The 13,925-nt window shown below is 44.1% G+C and overlaps 1 protein-coding gene across 3 annotated transcripts in view; it reads left to right on the top strand.

The window, feature by feature from the left end:
- ITPRID1 (ITPR interacting domain containing 1) overlaps positions 1–12,410 on the top strand; it is a 218,880-nt gene extending 206,470 nt beyond the window's left edge. For all 3 annotated transcript variants that reach the window (XM_066584464.1, XM_066584465.1, XM_066584466.1), the window contains exons 12-14: positions 3,637–3,748; positions 8,792–9,019; positions 9,899–12,410. In XM_066584464.1, coding sequence (XP_066440561.1) covers positions 3,637–3,748; positions 8,792–9,019; positions 9,899–9,934 — 376 coding nt within the window. In that variant the 3' untranslated portion in view covers positions 9,935–12,410. The remainder of the gene's footprint in view (positions 1–3,636; positions 3,749–8,791; positions 9,020–9,898) is intronic.
- The last annotated feature ends 1,515 nt before the right edge of the window (positions 12,411–13,925 follow it).

The following is a 13,925-nucleotide window of genomic DNA, read 5'->3' as shown; positions in this document are numbered from 1 at the left end:
GAAAGCCTGCATACAGTGGATACCTCAGAGCTGACAGTCTGCATACAGTAGCCAGTTACCTCAGAGCTGACAGTCTCCATAGAGTGGCCAGTTACCTCAGAGCTGAAAGCCTGCATACAGTGGATACCTCAGAGCTGACAGTCTGCATACAGTGGTTACTTCACAGCTGACAGTCTGCATGCAGTGGTTACCTCACAGCTGACAGTCTGCATGCAGTGGTTACCTCACAGCTGACAGACTGCATGCAGTGGCTACCTCACAGCTGACAGTCTGCATACAGTGGTTACCTCGCAGCTGACAGTCTGCATACAGTGGTTACCTCACAGCTGACAGTCTGCATACAGTAGTTACCTGAGAGCTGACAGTCTGCATACAGTGGTTACCTCACAGCTGACAGTCTGCATACAGTGGTTACCTCACAGCTGACAGTCTGCATACAGTGGTTACCTCAGAGCTGACAGTCTCCATACAGTGGCCAGTTACCTCAGAGCTGACAGTCTCCATAGAGTGGCCAGTTACTTCAGAGCTGAAAGCCTGCATACAGTGGATACCTCAGAGCTGACAGTCTGCATACAGTAGCCAGTTACCTCAGAGCTGACAGTCTCCATAGAGTGGCCAGTTACCTCAGAGCTGAAAGCCTGCATACAGTGGATACCTCAGAGCTGACAGTCTACATACAGTGGTTACTTCACAGCTGACAGTCTGCATGCAGTGGTTACCTCACAGCTGACAGTCTGCATATAGTGGCCAGTCACCTCAGAGCTAACAGTCTGCATACAGTGGTTACCTCACAGCTGACAGTCTGCATACAGTGGTTACCTCAGAGCTGACAGTCTCCATACAGTGGCCAGTTACCTCAGAGCTGACAGTCTCCATAGAGTGGCCAGTTACTTCAGAGCTGAAAGCCTGCATACAGTGGATACCTCAGAGCTGACAGTCTGCATACAGTAGCCAGTTACCTCAGAGCTGACAGTCTCCATAGAGTGGCCAGTTACCTCAGAGCTGAAAGCCTGCATACAGTGGATACCTCAGAGCTGACAGTCTGCATACAGTGGTTACTTCACAGCTGACAGTCTGCATGCAGTGGTTACCTCACAGCTGACAGTCTGCATGCAGTGGTTACCTCACAGCTGACAGACTGCATGCAGTGGCTACCTCACAGCTGACAGTCTGCATACAGTGGTTACCTCGCAGCTGACAGTCTGCATACAGTGGTTACCTCACAGCTGACAGTCTGCATACAGTAGTTACCTGAGAGCTGACAGTCTGCATACAGTGGTTACCTCACAGCTGACAGTCTGCATACAGTGGTTACCTGAGAGCTGACAGTCTGCATACAGTGGTTACCTCACAGCTGACAGACTGAATACAGTGGTTACTTCACAGCTAACAGTCTGCATATAGTGGCCAGTTACCTCAGAGCCGACAGTCTGCATACAGTGGTTACCTCAGAGCTGACAGTCTGCATACAGTGGTTACCTCACAGCTGACAGTCTGCATACAGTCGTTACCTCACAGCTGACTGTCTACATACAGTGGTTACCTCAGAGCTGACTGCCTGCATACAGCGGTTACCTCACAGCTGACAGTCTGCATACAGTGGTTACCTCACAGCTGACTGTCTACATACAGTGGTTACCTCAGAGCCGACAGTCTGCATACAGTGGTTACCTCAGAGCTGACAGTCTGCATACAGTGGTTACCTCACAGCTGACAGTCTGCATACAGTGGTTACCTCACAGCTGACAGTCTGCATACAGTGGTTACCTCACAGCTGACAGATTGCATGCAGTGGTTACCTCACAGCTGACAGTCTGCATACAGTGGTTACCTCACAGCTGACAGTCTGCATACAGTGGTTACCTCACAGCTAATAGTCTGCATATAGGGGCCAGTTACCTCAGAGCTAACAGTCTGCATACAGTGGTTACCTCAGAGCCGACAGTCTGCATACAGTGGCCAGTTACCTCAGAGCTGACAGTCTCCATAGAGTGGCCAGTTACCTCAGTTACCTACATAGTCATACAGTATAAGGGCGCGCTCACATCTGCATTAAGGCTTTGCATCTCTCTGTTCTCTCAGTCTGCAGCGATAGTTGTTCTGTTAAAAAAAAAATAATGGAACCGAAACAAACTGAAAGCTTTTCATGAAAACTCATCAAGATCAATGCAGAAAAAAACTGGAATGTGTAATTCCAATTTAATTCAGCTTTTATGTTCCAAAAATGGAACAGAGAAATAGAAAGCCTTAACGGAGCCCTAAGATAGATGGGAATAAGCCCTAATATATATATATATATATATATATATATATATATATATAGGGGCTTATTCATATATATATATATATATATATATATATATATATATATATAGGGGCTTATTCCCATCTATCTTAGGTATATATCTATATATATACATATGTTTACATTTATTACTTCCTTGGGTTTCACATTCTCCTCACTAGTAAATTAGTTTATAATGTGCACTTTTATTTTTTTTGTACGTATGTAAGCCGCTGCATGTTTTCTTTTACGAAATCCTCCTTATTCCTACTCTCCTAATCACATGCTCCGATTGTTCCCCTTCCCTGGAACAATGAAGACTTAGCAGCAGTGGAAGTGCTATAAATGGTTAGTAAAAGCAGTTGGTAAGGCCGCCTGCAAACGGGCGGAAATTTTCACGGCGGGATTTCCCGCGGAATTTCCGTCCTTGGAAGCTGCCATAGGAATGCGTTAGCAAGCGCAATCCTAGGCAGACGGCTGCTGTTTGGCCGTGCGAAATCTCACGCGGCAAACAAACCGCAGTATGTTCCATTCACTCACCGGCCGCCGACTCCGGTCTGCGCATGCGCCGGCTGCCCGGCAGCTGGCACATGAAAGATCCGGAGTTGCGGGGCGCGGGTGAGTACGCGCTGCTCTCTGCAGGCGCTCAGGTCAGGTCCTGCGAGAATTCTCGCTGCCGGATCCGACCCGGCCGTCTGCAGGCGGCCTAACATTGAGGTGCTGGACTGGAATAAGTGGCTAGTAGTGTAAATAAACAAATACTTCCCTCTATTGAATACACATATCCGAGAGGCAAGACGGTTCGTGCTGTAACGGGCAGGTTGTCAGACTTAGGCCCAATGCACACGGGCGGATTTTTGCTGTGGATTCTCCATACCATGCAAGGCAAAAAAGATTCTTCATGCACACGAGCAAAAAACAATTGCAGTTTCCCCTCGCGGATGAAAAATCGCAGCATTTTCCTGTGGCTCCCGCACGGAAGCCTTCCATTGACATTGCGGACAGGCAGCGGATTCCGCGGGAAAAGCAGGAGTTTAAAAAAAATCTGTACTGCGCATGTCCGACGATGAGCTGCGTGGACCATCCATAGTAAAGAGATGCTGGAAGAAGAGAGGCCTGCGCGGACACTGCTGCTTGCACACACAGGTACGCAGGGTCACCCGCCGCGGACAGGGCCGGATTCCGTGCAGGATTTCGTAGGGGGAAACTGGACCTGCCGTGTGCATTGGGTCTGTCAGTGACATATTTCATATAGATGCTGTTATTATAATTAGTCCTTTGCTGTTCTTCCTTATTCCGATACTGCTGACGCCTGACAGGTTGTTGTGCTACATTAACTTTGCTTTTTATAGAGAGAATATGAAAAGAATGCACTTGTTACGTCAAAGTGTTCTGAAAGAAGCCTTGGAGTTGGAATTTAATTTGGATGCGCGAGCACGTCGGGTGAAGGAGACCATTGCAATGGTACGCTCAAGCGAAAATATTATCATATTAACCTTTTTCTGTGTTGCTATGTTCACTTTGTATCTATATATATAAAGTTGAAAGCCCTCACTGACTCACTGACTGACTCACTCACTGACTGACTGACTGACTCGCCAAAAGTTCTCCAACTTCCCGATGTCGTAGAAACATGAAATTTGGCGCGAGCATAGATTATCTCCAAAATAGGAAAAGAAATTGGGTCCCAACTCGATTATTCAATTCTAGCGCAAAAGAATTGGCGTCAAAATTAAACGTACATAATCTAAATCACTCACTTCCCAATGTCATAGAAACGGGAAATTTGGCACGAGCATTGATTATGTCATAAATAGGAAAAGCTAATGGGTCCCAACTCGATTATTCAATTCTAGCGCAAAAGAATTGGTGTCGAAATTTTACGTGCGGAATGTAATTTTCTCACTTTCCGGTGTCATAGAAACAGGAAGTTTGGCACGAGCATTGATTATGTCATAAATAGGGAAAGCTAATGGGTCCCAACTCGATTATTCAATTCTATGCGCAAAAGAATCAGCGTCCAAATTTTACGTGCGGAATGTAATTTTTTCACTTTCCGGTGTCATAGAAACAGGAAATTTGGCACGAGCATTGATTATGTCATAAATAGTAAAAGTTAATAGTTCCCAACTCCATTATTCAATTCTATGCGCAAAAGAATTAGCGTCTAAATTTTACGTGCGGAATGTAATTTTCTCACTTTCCGGTGTCCTAGAAACGGGAAATTTGGCACGAGCATTGATTATGTCATAAATAGGAAAAGCTAATGGGTCCCAACTCCATTATTCAATTCTATGCGCAAAAGAATTAGCGTCCAAATTTTACGTGCGGAATGTAATTTTCTCACTTTCCGGTGTCATAGAAACGGGAAATTTGGCACGAGCATTGATTATGTCATAAATAGTAAAAGTTCATAGGTCTCAACTCCATTATTCAATTCTATGAGCAAAAGAATTAGCGTCCTAATTTTACGTACGGAATGTAATTTTCTCACTTTCCGGTATCATAGAAACGGGAAATTTGGCACAAGCATTATGTCATAAGTAGGAAAAGCTAATGGGTCCCAACTCCATTATTCAATTCTATGCGCAAAAGAATTACCGTCCAAATTTTACGTGCGGAATGTAATTTTCTCACTTTCCGGTGTCATAGAAACGGGAAATTTGGCACGAGCATTGATTGTGTCATAAATAGGGAAAGCTAATGGGTCCCAACTCGATTATTCAATTCTATGCGCAAAAGAATTAGCGTCCAAATTTTATGTACATAATCTAAATCTCTCACATTCCGGTGTCATAGAAACGGGAAATTTGGCACGAGCATTGATTATGTCACAAATATGAAAAGTTAATAGGTCCCAACTTGATTATTCAATTCCAAGCGCAAAAGAATTAGTGTCCAAATTTTATGTACGTAATCTAATTCTCTCACTTCCTGATGTCATTTTATATAAAGGAAGCGTTGCATGGTTACCTCCACGTGGTGTTTCCTGGGTAACGCAGAGAACTATGCAAAATGGTGAACATATGTTTTCCCTCAGTATCTCTAAAGAAACCACGACTTCATAAGATTTTCTGTGTGAACACCAGATAAACACCAGTACCAAATTAACTCGGGCGAAGCCGGGTATATCAGCTAGTTGTTTTATATATTGAGTTTATTTAGCAGATGTTTCATTATACCGGACAGTAACATAGTATGTAAGGCTGAATGAAGACAATGTCCATCTAGTCCAGCCTGTCTGTCCTCCTGTGTTGATCCAGAGGAAGGCAAAAAACCCCAAGGGCAGAAACCAATTTAGCCCTTTTGGGGAAAAAATTCCTTCCTGACTCCCTAATGGCAATCAGACTGTTCCCTGGATCAACCAACAGGATTTTAGAAACTCGTTCATATAACGCAACTGAAAACTACATTTTTAAAACTTGTTTCATTTTTTTAGCCTACTAATTTGCGGCATTTTGTGACTCTTATTTAGAATTACTTGTTTAACCCATTAGTGACGGAGCAAAATTTTGAAAATCTGACGTGTCACTCTTGACATAGAACAACTCTGTAAAGGTTTTGCATATCCAAGTGATTCTGCCATTGCTTTTTTACCTCATATTGTACTTCATTTAGGTGGTAAATATAGACCAATAGAATTTGTGAATATATATTTAAAGTGGAAACATTTTGGAAAAAATATCATTTTTTCACATTTTGAATTGCAATATCTCAAATATTTGCAAACATACCGTACACATTTTTGATAAGATATATATTTCCATCTGTTTATTTAATTCTGGACGCACATTTGAAAGACTTTGATTTTTTTTAAAGCATTTAGCAGACGTACACATTTTTCAATGATTATCAACATTTTGAGGAACACTTTGTTTTCCTGCAACAAGCCAAGATTACAAAGGCTCATAGGTGTCAGAATGATAGATACTCCTACAAATGACCCCATTTTAAAAACTACACCCCTTAATGTATTCACTGATACATTCTGTCTCACACAGAAGGCACTCAACAAGCTGCTCCTGGAATTGCAGGAAGACGAGCGTTCCCGGGGCTTCTTGTAAATGATGTATCACAGATAGCGATCTGATTAATGTCGGACTCATACGTTCGTATGTGGAATCTGCTTGCGGAGGCCTGCAGCGGATCCCAGCTGTGAGCCCGGACGCGTAATGTATTGCGCACAACTGCGTACTCATACAGGCAGTCATGCACAGTACAAAGTTTATTGTTTGTATTTCCTATGCCGTCGCTTTGCAATGACCCAGGTACCCGCAGCCCATACACAATGCAGTAGCATATGGGCTGCGGGTATATCTGTGACCATGGAGCACAATGGCCTCTATTTTGCGGATATCTCGCGGTAAAATAGAACTTGCTGCATTCTGTTTTCTGCGAGTGGATTAGGTAATTCCGACCCGCTAATGTGAGCAGAATTGTGTAATCCAGTGCATTTGATTGATCCACATATTACCGCTGATCAAATGCATGCAGAATCAGTAATTCCTATCCGGTTGTATGAGCAAGAAGATTTTAAATTTCCCGGGCCTTCCCTGGCTCCAGCGAAAGTGTCTGGCCTTTTGCTGGCGGGCACATGCGCAGAAGCCAGGAAGGTCCAAGGAGATGGTTTGCATCAGTGAGGGGAGATGAAACTTCAACTTTTTTTTTAACTTTTACGTGATTGCCATTATCCATTGGATAATGGAGATCACGTGACCAGGAGCCACTCACTGCAGCCCTCGTGACATCTCCAGGCTTTTGGTTACCTTCGGTAATTTCCTGGGCAATCCTCGACTTTATAACAGTGATCCTGTGACCTTGAACCACATACAGCGGTCCCCGGTGACATCTCCCTGCAGTTGGCTATCTTTGACAGCCGGATGCAGGCAGATTTAAAATTTGCCTAGCTCTCAGGCTTTCTGCACATATGCACCACATCGGCGCATGCGGAGAAGTTCGCGGCAGGTTCCGAACAATGTGGGACATCACGGAGGATCAGGATAAGTATTTTCAGCTGCCCCCATGGATTGGATCCATGGGGTCAGCTGAAACTTTAACTTATTTTAACTTTTTTTCACTTTTCTGTGATTGCCCGTATCCAATGGATCACCGCGGTCCCCAGTGACATCTCCTGCTTGCCAGCTACCTTCAGGAGCCAGGAGATTTCTAATTTGCGGGGGCTCTCGGCCTTCTGCGCATGACTTCATACGTCTGGCGTGCATGGGCAGAAGAGCGGCGTTGGGTACTGGAGGACCAGTTCACCGCGGGACATCACGGAGGACCGGAGTGAGTATTCTCAGCTGCCCTGATGGATCCGATCCATCAGGGCAGCTGAATCTTTAACTTTTTAAAAACTTTTTATTGACTTTATTGCGATCGTCGCTATCCATTGGATAGCGCTGATCGCATTGCCAGGACGTAGAAAAACTATGGGGCCGTCACTAAGGGGTTAACTGAATAATCGTAAGTAAAAAAAACAAGTTTATGAATAGCCTTGATTAAAGAAGTTTCTCGTTGATTTGCATCTACAGCTCCTGTGGTGGCTCATGTGTTTCCTTCTATTTATTCCCTGTTTCTTACTAGCATACATTTAGTAAGTTATCAAGTAGTAGGTGATGGATGGCAAAGTTACTGTAGGATCAGAATATACAGGGTTAATTTCTAGTCTGTAAGATCGCCTTTACACAAGCCTACTATTGGCTGAAAATGCACTCAAACTTCAACTCCATTCACTGAACAACTCCTATGTAAAAGCACGGGGGCAACAGGCATTGGGATGACTGTCAGGCTCTTATGTACCCGAAAGTTGTCCCATGTAAGCCACCTGTGGAGACAGAGTTATAGACAAAAATCACTGGAATGTTAACTTAGGCTACCTACCACAGGCAAGACGAGAAACTTGGCCTATCGTGTTCGCCAACATGCGTTTTCACGCCGATGCAAGGCGTTTTTCTGTAAAAAAAAAATGCCTCCTACCACTTCTGTGAAGTAGCGATCCTCCAGCAGGCTTTCAGGCATGTTAGAGAATCAGCATGTGTTTCCCATTGTTTTCACATGCACCTCACACATCAGGTTTTACTGCCCCATTATCTAAATGCAAGTGAAAACAAGTAGATTTCCACCTGAAGAAAAAGTATATCGTGGGCCAAAGGGGTGGGAAATGAAGAATACACATGTTATGCTGATTCTTTTCCCACATAGCTATATATCAGTCCGCTCAGCTCCTCCGGCTCTATAACATCATGCCGGCAGTTTGGACAGCATATTTGAGCCGGCAGATTACTTTTACGGCATATTAACAGGATATGTCATAAATGTCTTATAGCTGCAGGTCCACCGGCTTTCTAAGTTCACTGTTATGGGAGTTATGGAAATAGCCAAACATGCTTCCTTTAATATAGAGTCCACATCTCCTTGTTCTGTAAAATGGGAAATAATGATTCTATCCAGTATATTTATTATCCAGTAAGCAGAATATATATATATATTCATTTTTTCCGCCTCCAGCAACTTGAAGAGGTTGTGGAAGAGCAATCAAGGTTGTATTCAGAGCTAGAGTTTTATAACTGGGATCAAGACAGAAATCCTGGGGAGCGCTACGGATATCTGCATAGGACCAACAGTTTACCATCTACGTCATCGCTTACCGCTCACAAAGATCTAGGCACCCCAACAAACAAAGGAGAACACAAGACTCCGGCACAGAATGTTGACCTAAGAGCTATTTTACAAAATGTAAGTTCTAAAACATTGGATTGTTAAATAAATATATCAATGCTTGGTGTGTGTATATATTATATATATATTTATACACAGGGTGTACCAAAGAACGTGTACACACTTATGTCATGTATATCTACATATCTACATAAAAGCTTCACTAGACTTAGGCCTTCTGTCCACGGGCGATATTCTATTGCGTTATCCACGGCGATAATCCGCACACGGGTAATGCAATGAACGCATTCCATAGGTTAACTATGGCAAGCGCAGCCCAATGTACATGAGCAGAAAATCGCCGCGTATAAAAATCGCGGCATGCCATGTATAAAAATCGTGGCATGCCGGGATTTTCCGCGATGAACATAACATTAATGATAGGTTGATCGCGGAAAATTGTGGTGACTTTAGCGTTATCCCAAAATGCTACGCCCGTGGACAGCCAGCCCTAAGGCTCCTGCCCACAACTGGATGTTTGCTGCAGAATCTGCGGAGGGCGTCCGCACTACTCTGAGTAGAGTGGGAGGGGTGGCATATTGTGCAGAGAGACATCGGTACATGCAGTAACACAGTAACAATATCCTATTTAATATCACAATAAAACTTGGGGGCTATGCAGCACCCTCTGACAGACTCATACTTTGGATTCACTAGGTACCAGCAACGAAACACTGCTGAACACTAGAGAGAGTATTGTTGGACTCTTACACCGCTGTGGGTGTACGAAGTATTAAGGACTGCTGTTCTAGATTAAATCATCCTCCAGATTTTTTTCAAATGTCAAATATCAACGCCAACTAAGAATTTTTAAGAAATGTGTTGCATTTATTACTGCTGGAACATGTTTTATGGCTCTCTGTCTCTCAAATAAAAGTCTGTTTTTCTCTTTTGTAGATCAAGAAAACATTCAGAAGTTTTAACAACTCCTAAAATGAAGCAAAAGCCAAGGACATGAGATTCTAGTCTTCTGGATGTTGGTTATCAACATGTCTGCATACAAAATCTGTAGTACGCCGCTAAAGTAGACTATAGTCCTCGGCTGAGAGAATGTGCTGCCGTAACGTAATTATCGATCCACATTGACAAGTGTCAGGATCCTGCACTGTGTAGCAGTTAGTCCCTGGACCAGAACCTCTCAGCGTCAGTCCTCATGTACCAACAACAGGTCGTGTTTTCCGGATTTCCTTAGTATTACACAGGTAATATTGTTGTCAATGGCTCAGAAATTGCCACCAGTGTTCTTTCTATGTAAAATCCTCAAATCATGAGCCGTTGGGGGTTCTTGAGGGCTGGAGCCGAGAGACGCTGTTCTGGAGGAACAAGAGTAGTCAATGGTTCTTAAGCAGCTAAATAATAAATGTTGTTCTTTTCTCATAAAAGATTAACGGGAAACACTCATCCTGTAGTGGAAAGGCTTCCATGTGTCTCCGTACTTCAGATGAAGTTTGGAACTTGACATTAATATAATAAATGAAATGTATTTGATGATTTAACAGTAATTGCACAGTCTGTCTACTAAGAAGGGAAAACAGTTCCTTGGTGTTTTACTGCTTAACTATATGGCGTTCTCCTCCTTCCTTGACCTGGTATAACGGAGTCGTCTGCTGCAACCTTTTGAACCCACCATCTTATCTTAAATAACCACTGACAATTTCTCCTTTGGATTAATTTTTTGGCCACAGCAGCCAATTTATTATAAACATAACAATAAACATAAATATACTTTCAACCCTATTCTGAAACTATTTTAGGAGAGATCCTTGGAGCCCCAAAAAGAAACTATCTGTCGCCTCACCAACCAAGGAAAAATAGGTGTAACTGTCTCCCGTCTCATAAAGCCCGACTCGGGAGACCCTATTTTCCAAAACCACGTCTCCCGTCTCTAATCAACTGACTCGGGAGACTCACCACTTCGCCTCAAGTCGCCTACCTCCCGACCCTGAGGCTATCTAGCCATACCCAGGCTAGCCACATCAACCATCTTTGCAGGGAACCCCCCTGTCAAAGCCAAGAGGCGACAGACCCACCAACTACTTAATCAGAACCGGGGGGGGGGGGGGGAGTTAACTATCCCGCCCCTGCCTTCCCCCCACCACAGTTTTATGTTGACTCCAAGGACCCCTCCCTAACCGCTGCTATGACAATATAGACCCTCCCCTTTTTCTCTCTTTTCCTTTGGGCGGGTGGGTGGGACTCTTCTCTGTTCAGCTCCAGGTCCTTCTTCTTCTTCCTCTGCTCCCGGACTGGCTCCTCCCCCTGTTTTCGCACACTTTTTACTTCAGAATGCCCCTCACCCCCCCTCCCTTTTACCCATCATGCCTTTACTTTAAAAAATCCTTAACCCTTTCCCTCCCCGTTAACCCTGTCATGTCTGCCTCCTCTTACAGCCCTGCGGGCCTCAGTTCCGGCTTCTCTTAAAATGTTGTGTTTGCTAAAGAAGTGTAAATAGACCCACTTACAGTTTAAGAGCAACCTTAGTGTTGGAAGAGATCATTTCCTGAATGACTCCATGTATATCAATGTAATAATATATCAAACCGCATGGCGTTATGAAGTTGTCTTTGTTGCTGAGTAGAAGACTTGACAAATGCTGGAATAAATAAGTAAAAAATACACTAACTTACTAATTAAGAAACAACTAATGATACTCAGTCATTAAATTTTAAGGGGTATTCCGAGGCCAATGTCAAATTCCAAATTAGTCATAAAACGTCTCACAGCGCTATGGTAAATCCATCCATTACATTTTTTCAGCTTTTTCTGCTCTCCTCTTCATTCTGCAGCATCCACTGTGCTTTGTTGTTTTTACGTCAGTACTTCCTGTTCACAGTCCTCCTATTCTCTACTATCTCCCACAATATTCCTGCTGTCTACTCCATCTCCCACAGTCCTCCTGTGCTTCTCTACTACATCTCCCGAGTATGTGCGGGACCAGTGTCGGGCATCGTTTGCACGACATATGTCCAGTGTAGATGGGCCTTAACGTTATCCACCTTTACTATTGATCCTGGGAAAATGATGCACTGCTTTCCTCTCCAGAATTGGTGTAAGTTAGGTTGTATGTATGTTGTACCCATCTTGCTATGTCATGTGACGTGGTGTGCATGAGTCTATAAGTATGAGTGATTGGGTTCCAGAGGAGATCCATCTTGTCTGCCAAGGAGCACCCATCTAAAACCTGAGGGTGTGCTACCACAGAGGCACATGAGGGCACCATCAGCCCTTGTGCAGCTGAAGATGGAAGAAAAGGAGAGACCGCTGGACCATATGTGAAGCGCATGGGAGTGAGTGAGCCTAAATGTTTTTCACCACCAAAGTCCCAACCCAAGAGAGCCATTGCAAGTAATTACTAGAGATGAGCGAAAGTGTTCGTTTAGAGCAATAACTTGATCGAGTATCGCTTTTTTCGAGTAACTGCCTAATCGGGCGAAAAGATTCGGGGTGCGATGGGGGTGAGCGGGGGGTTGCGGGGGGGAGTGGAGGAGAAAGATAGAGAGAGAGAGCTCCCCCCTGTTCCCCCCTGCTACCCCCACTCCACCCCGGAGCCCCCCGAATCTTTTCGCCCGAGTAGGCAGTTACTCGAAAAAAGCGATGCTCGATCAAGTAATTGTCCTAAACGAGCATGTTCGCTGATCTCTAGTAATTACCCTTGCCAGTGACAAGAAGTGTATACAGTTACGTAACAGTGCAGACATATACTGAAACCGTTGAACATAATATTGAGATTTATTGATGATTCCTATGCAAACGTCTGGAGAATAGATCACCATATCTATACACCGGTAACTGACACCCACGCATGCTGAAGTCTATGACAGCGGGATAATCATTATAGCCATTCTGTGGCCATTGACTTTCATGTCAAGTAATTGCTGAATATGTACTAAGTTTTCCTGCATTGTAAAGTCTGCATACTGAAATCTACTGTATTTTCAAGCAAAGTCACTAGTAAAGTTTTAGTGGGCCTCCCCAGTTCCGGAGGACCCGAGGTTCTATGCACTTGTCCAGTGTCATTTAATGCGCCGAGCGTGAATGACGGTGTATGGAATGGTGGCTTCACGAACTGACAACTACTACCCCCATCATTGTCTGCCATTCCAGGGAACAAGAAAAGCTGTATATAATTTATCCCTCGGCCCTGTGTACAAATTCTGGCTGTCTCTCACAGGACATATATATTATTTTCCAATTGCACATTGCAATAATTGGCGTAACAGGATCATTTGTATATATGTTTTACATGGTTGTACACCACAGCTATTTGTGGCCACACAAACAGGCTACTACACAGGCAAACAGTTTAATGTCTTGCATGACTTGATGAGACCTACTGATGAAAAGAACCTAAAGTGAAAGGTATCCTGAGCCCTAAGACCCCTGAGGAATCTCAGTAAATCCGGTACTGGCGGTAAGGCATGTTGACCTGGTGTGGTTTTAATGCATTGTTTTAAAAAATTCAGACGGGACCAAAGCAGAGGAGACATTCTTCATTTATGCTTTTCTCTTCTCGAGATCCACTCCTCTTTGCTGACTGTAAAACATTGCACCGAATACGGTTTGATTCTGACAGATTAGCGAGTTTCAATGCACTAAGCAACGCTAAGTACAAAGTGGCACTTTATTGAAATAGTTTTGCTAGTGGAGAATTCCTGACAGATCTATGTAGGAGCAAGGGAGAAGAGACAAAGGCCTCATGTCCACGGGAACAGATCCGCAGCGTGTCACCCGCATACGTGATCCGCGCCCCATAGGAATGCATTGGACACCCGCAGGTAATTAAATACCTGCGGATGTCATTTTCCCTTGAGACCCGGGATTGCGTGTGCGGGAAAACACCCGCAGCATGCTCCATTTTGGTGCGGGTTTCCCGCGGGGACAGCTCCCGCAGGCTTCTATTGAAGCCTATGGAAGCCTTCCGTAT

Source organism: Eleutherodactylus coqui, chromosome 12 (assembly GCF_035609145.1).
Source record: "Eleutherodactylus coqui strain aEleCoq1 chromosome 12, aEleCoq1.hap1, whole genome shotgun sequence".
NCBI classification, from domain to species: domain Eukaryota; kingdom Metazoa; phylum Chordata; class Amphibia; order Anura; family Eleutherodactylidae; genus Eleutherodactylus; species Eleutherodactylus coqui.
Note: the sequence above shows the minus strand (reverse complement) of the source record. Positions and strands in the feature narration are given on the sequence as shown.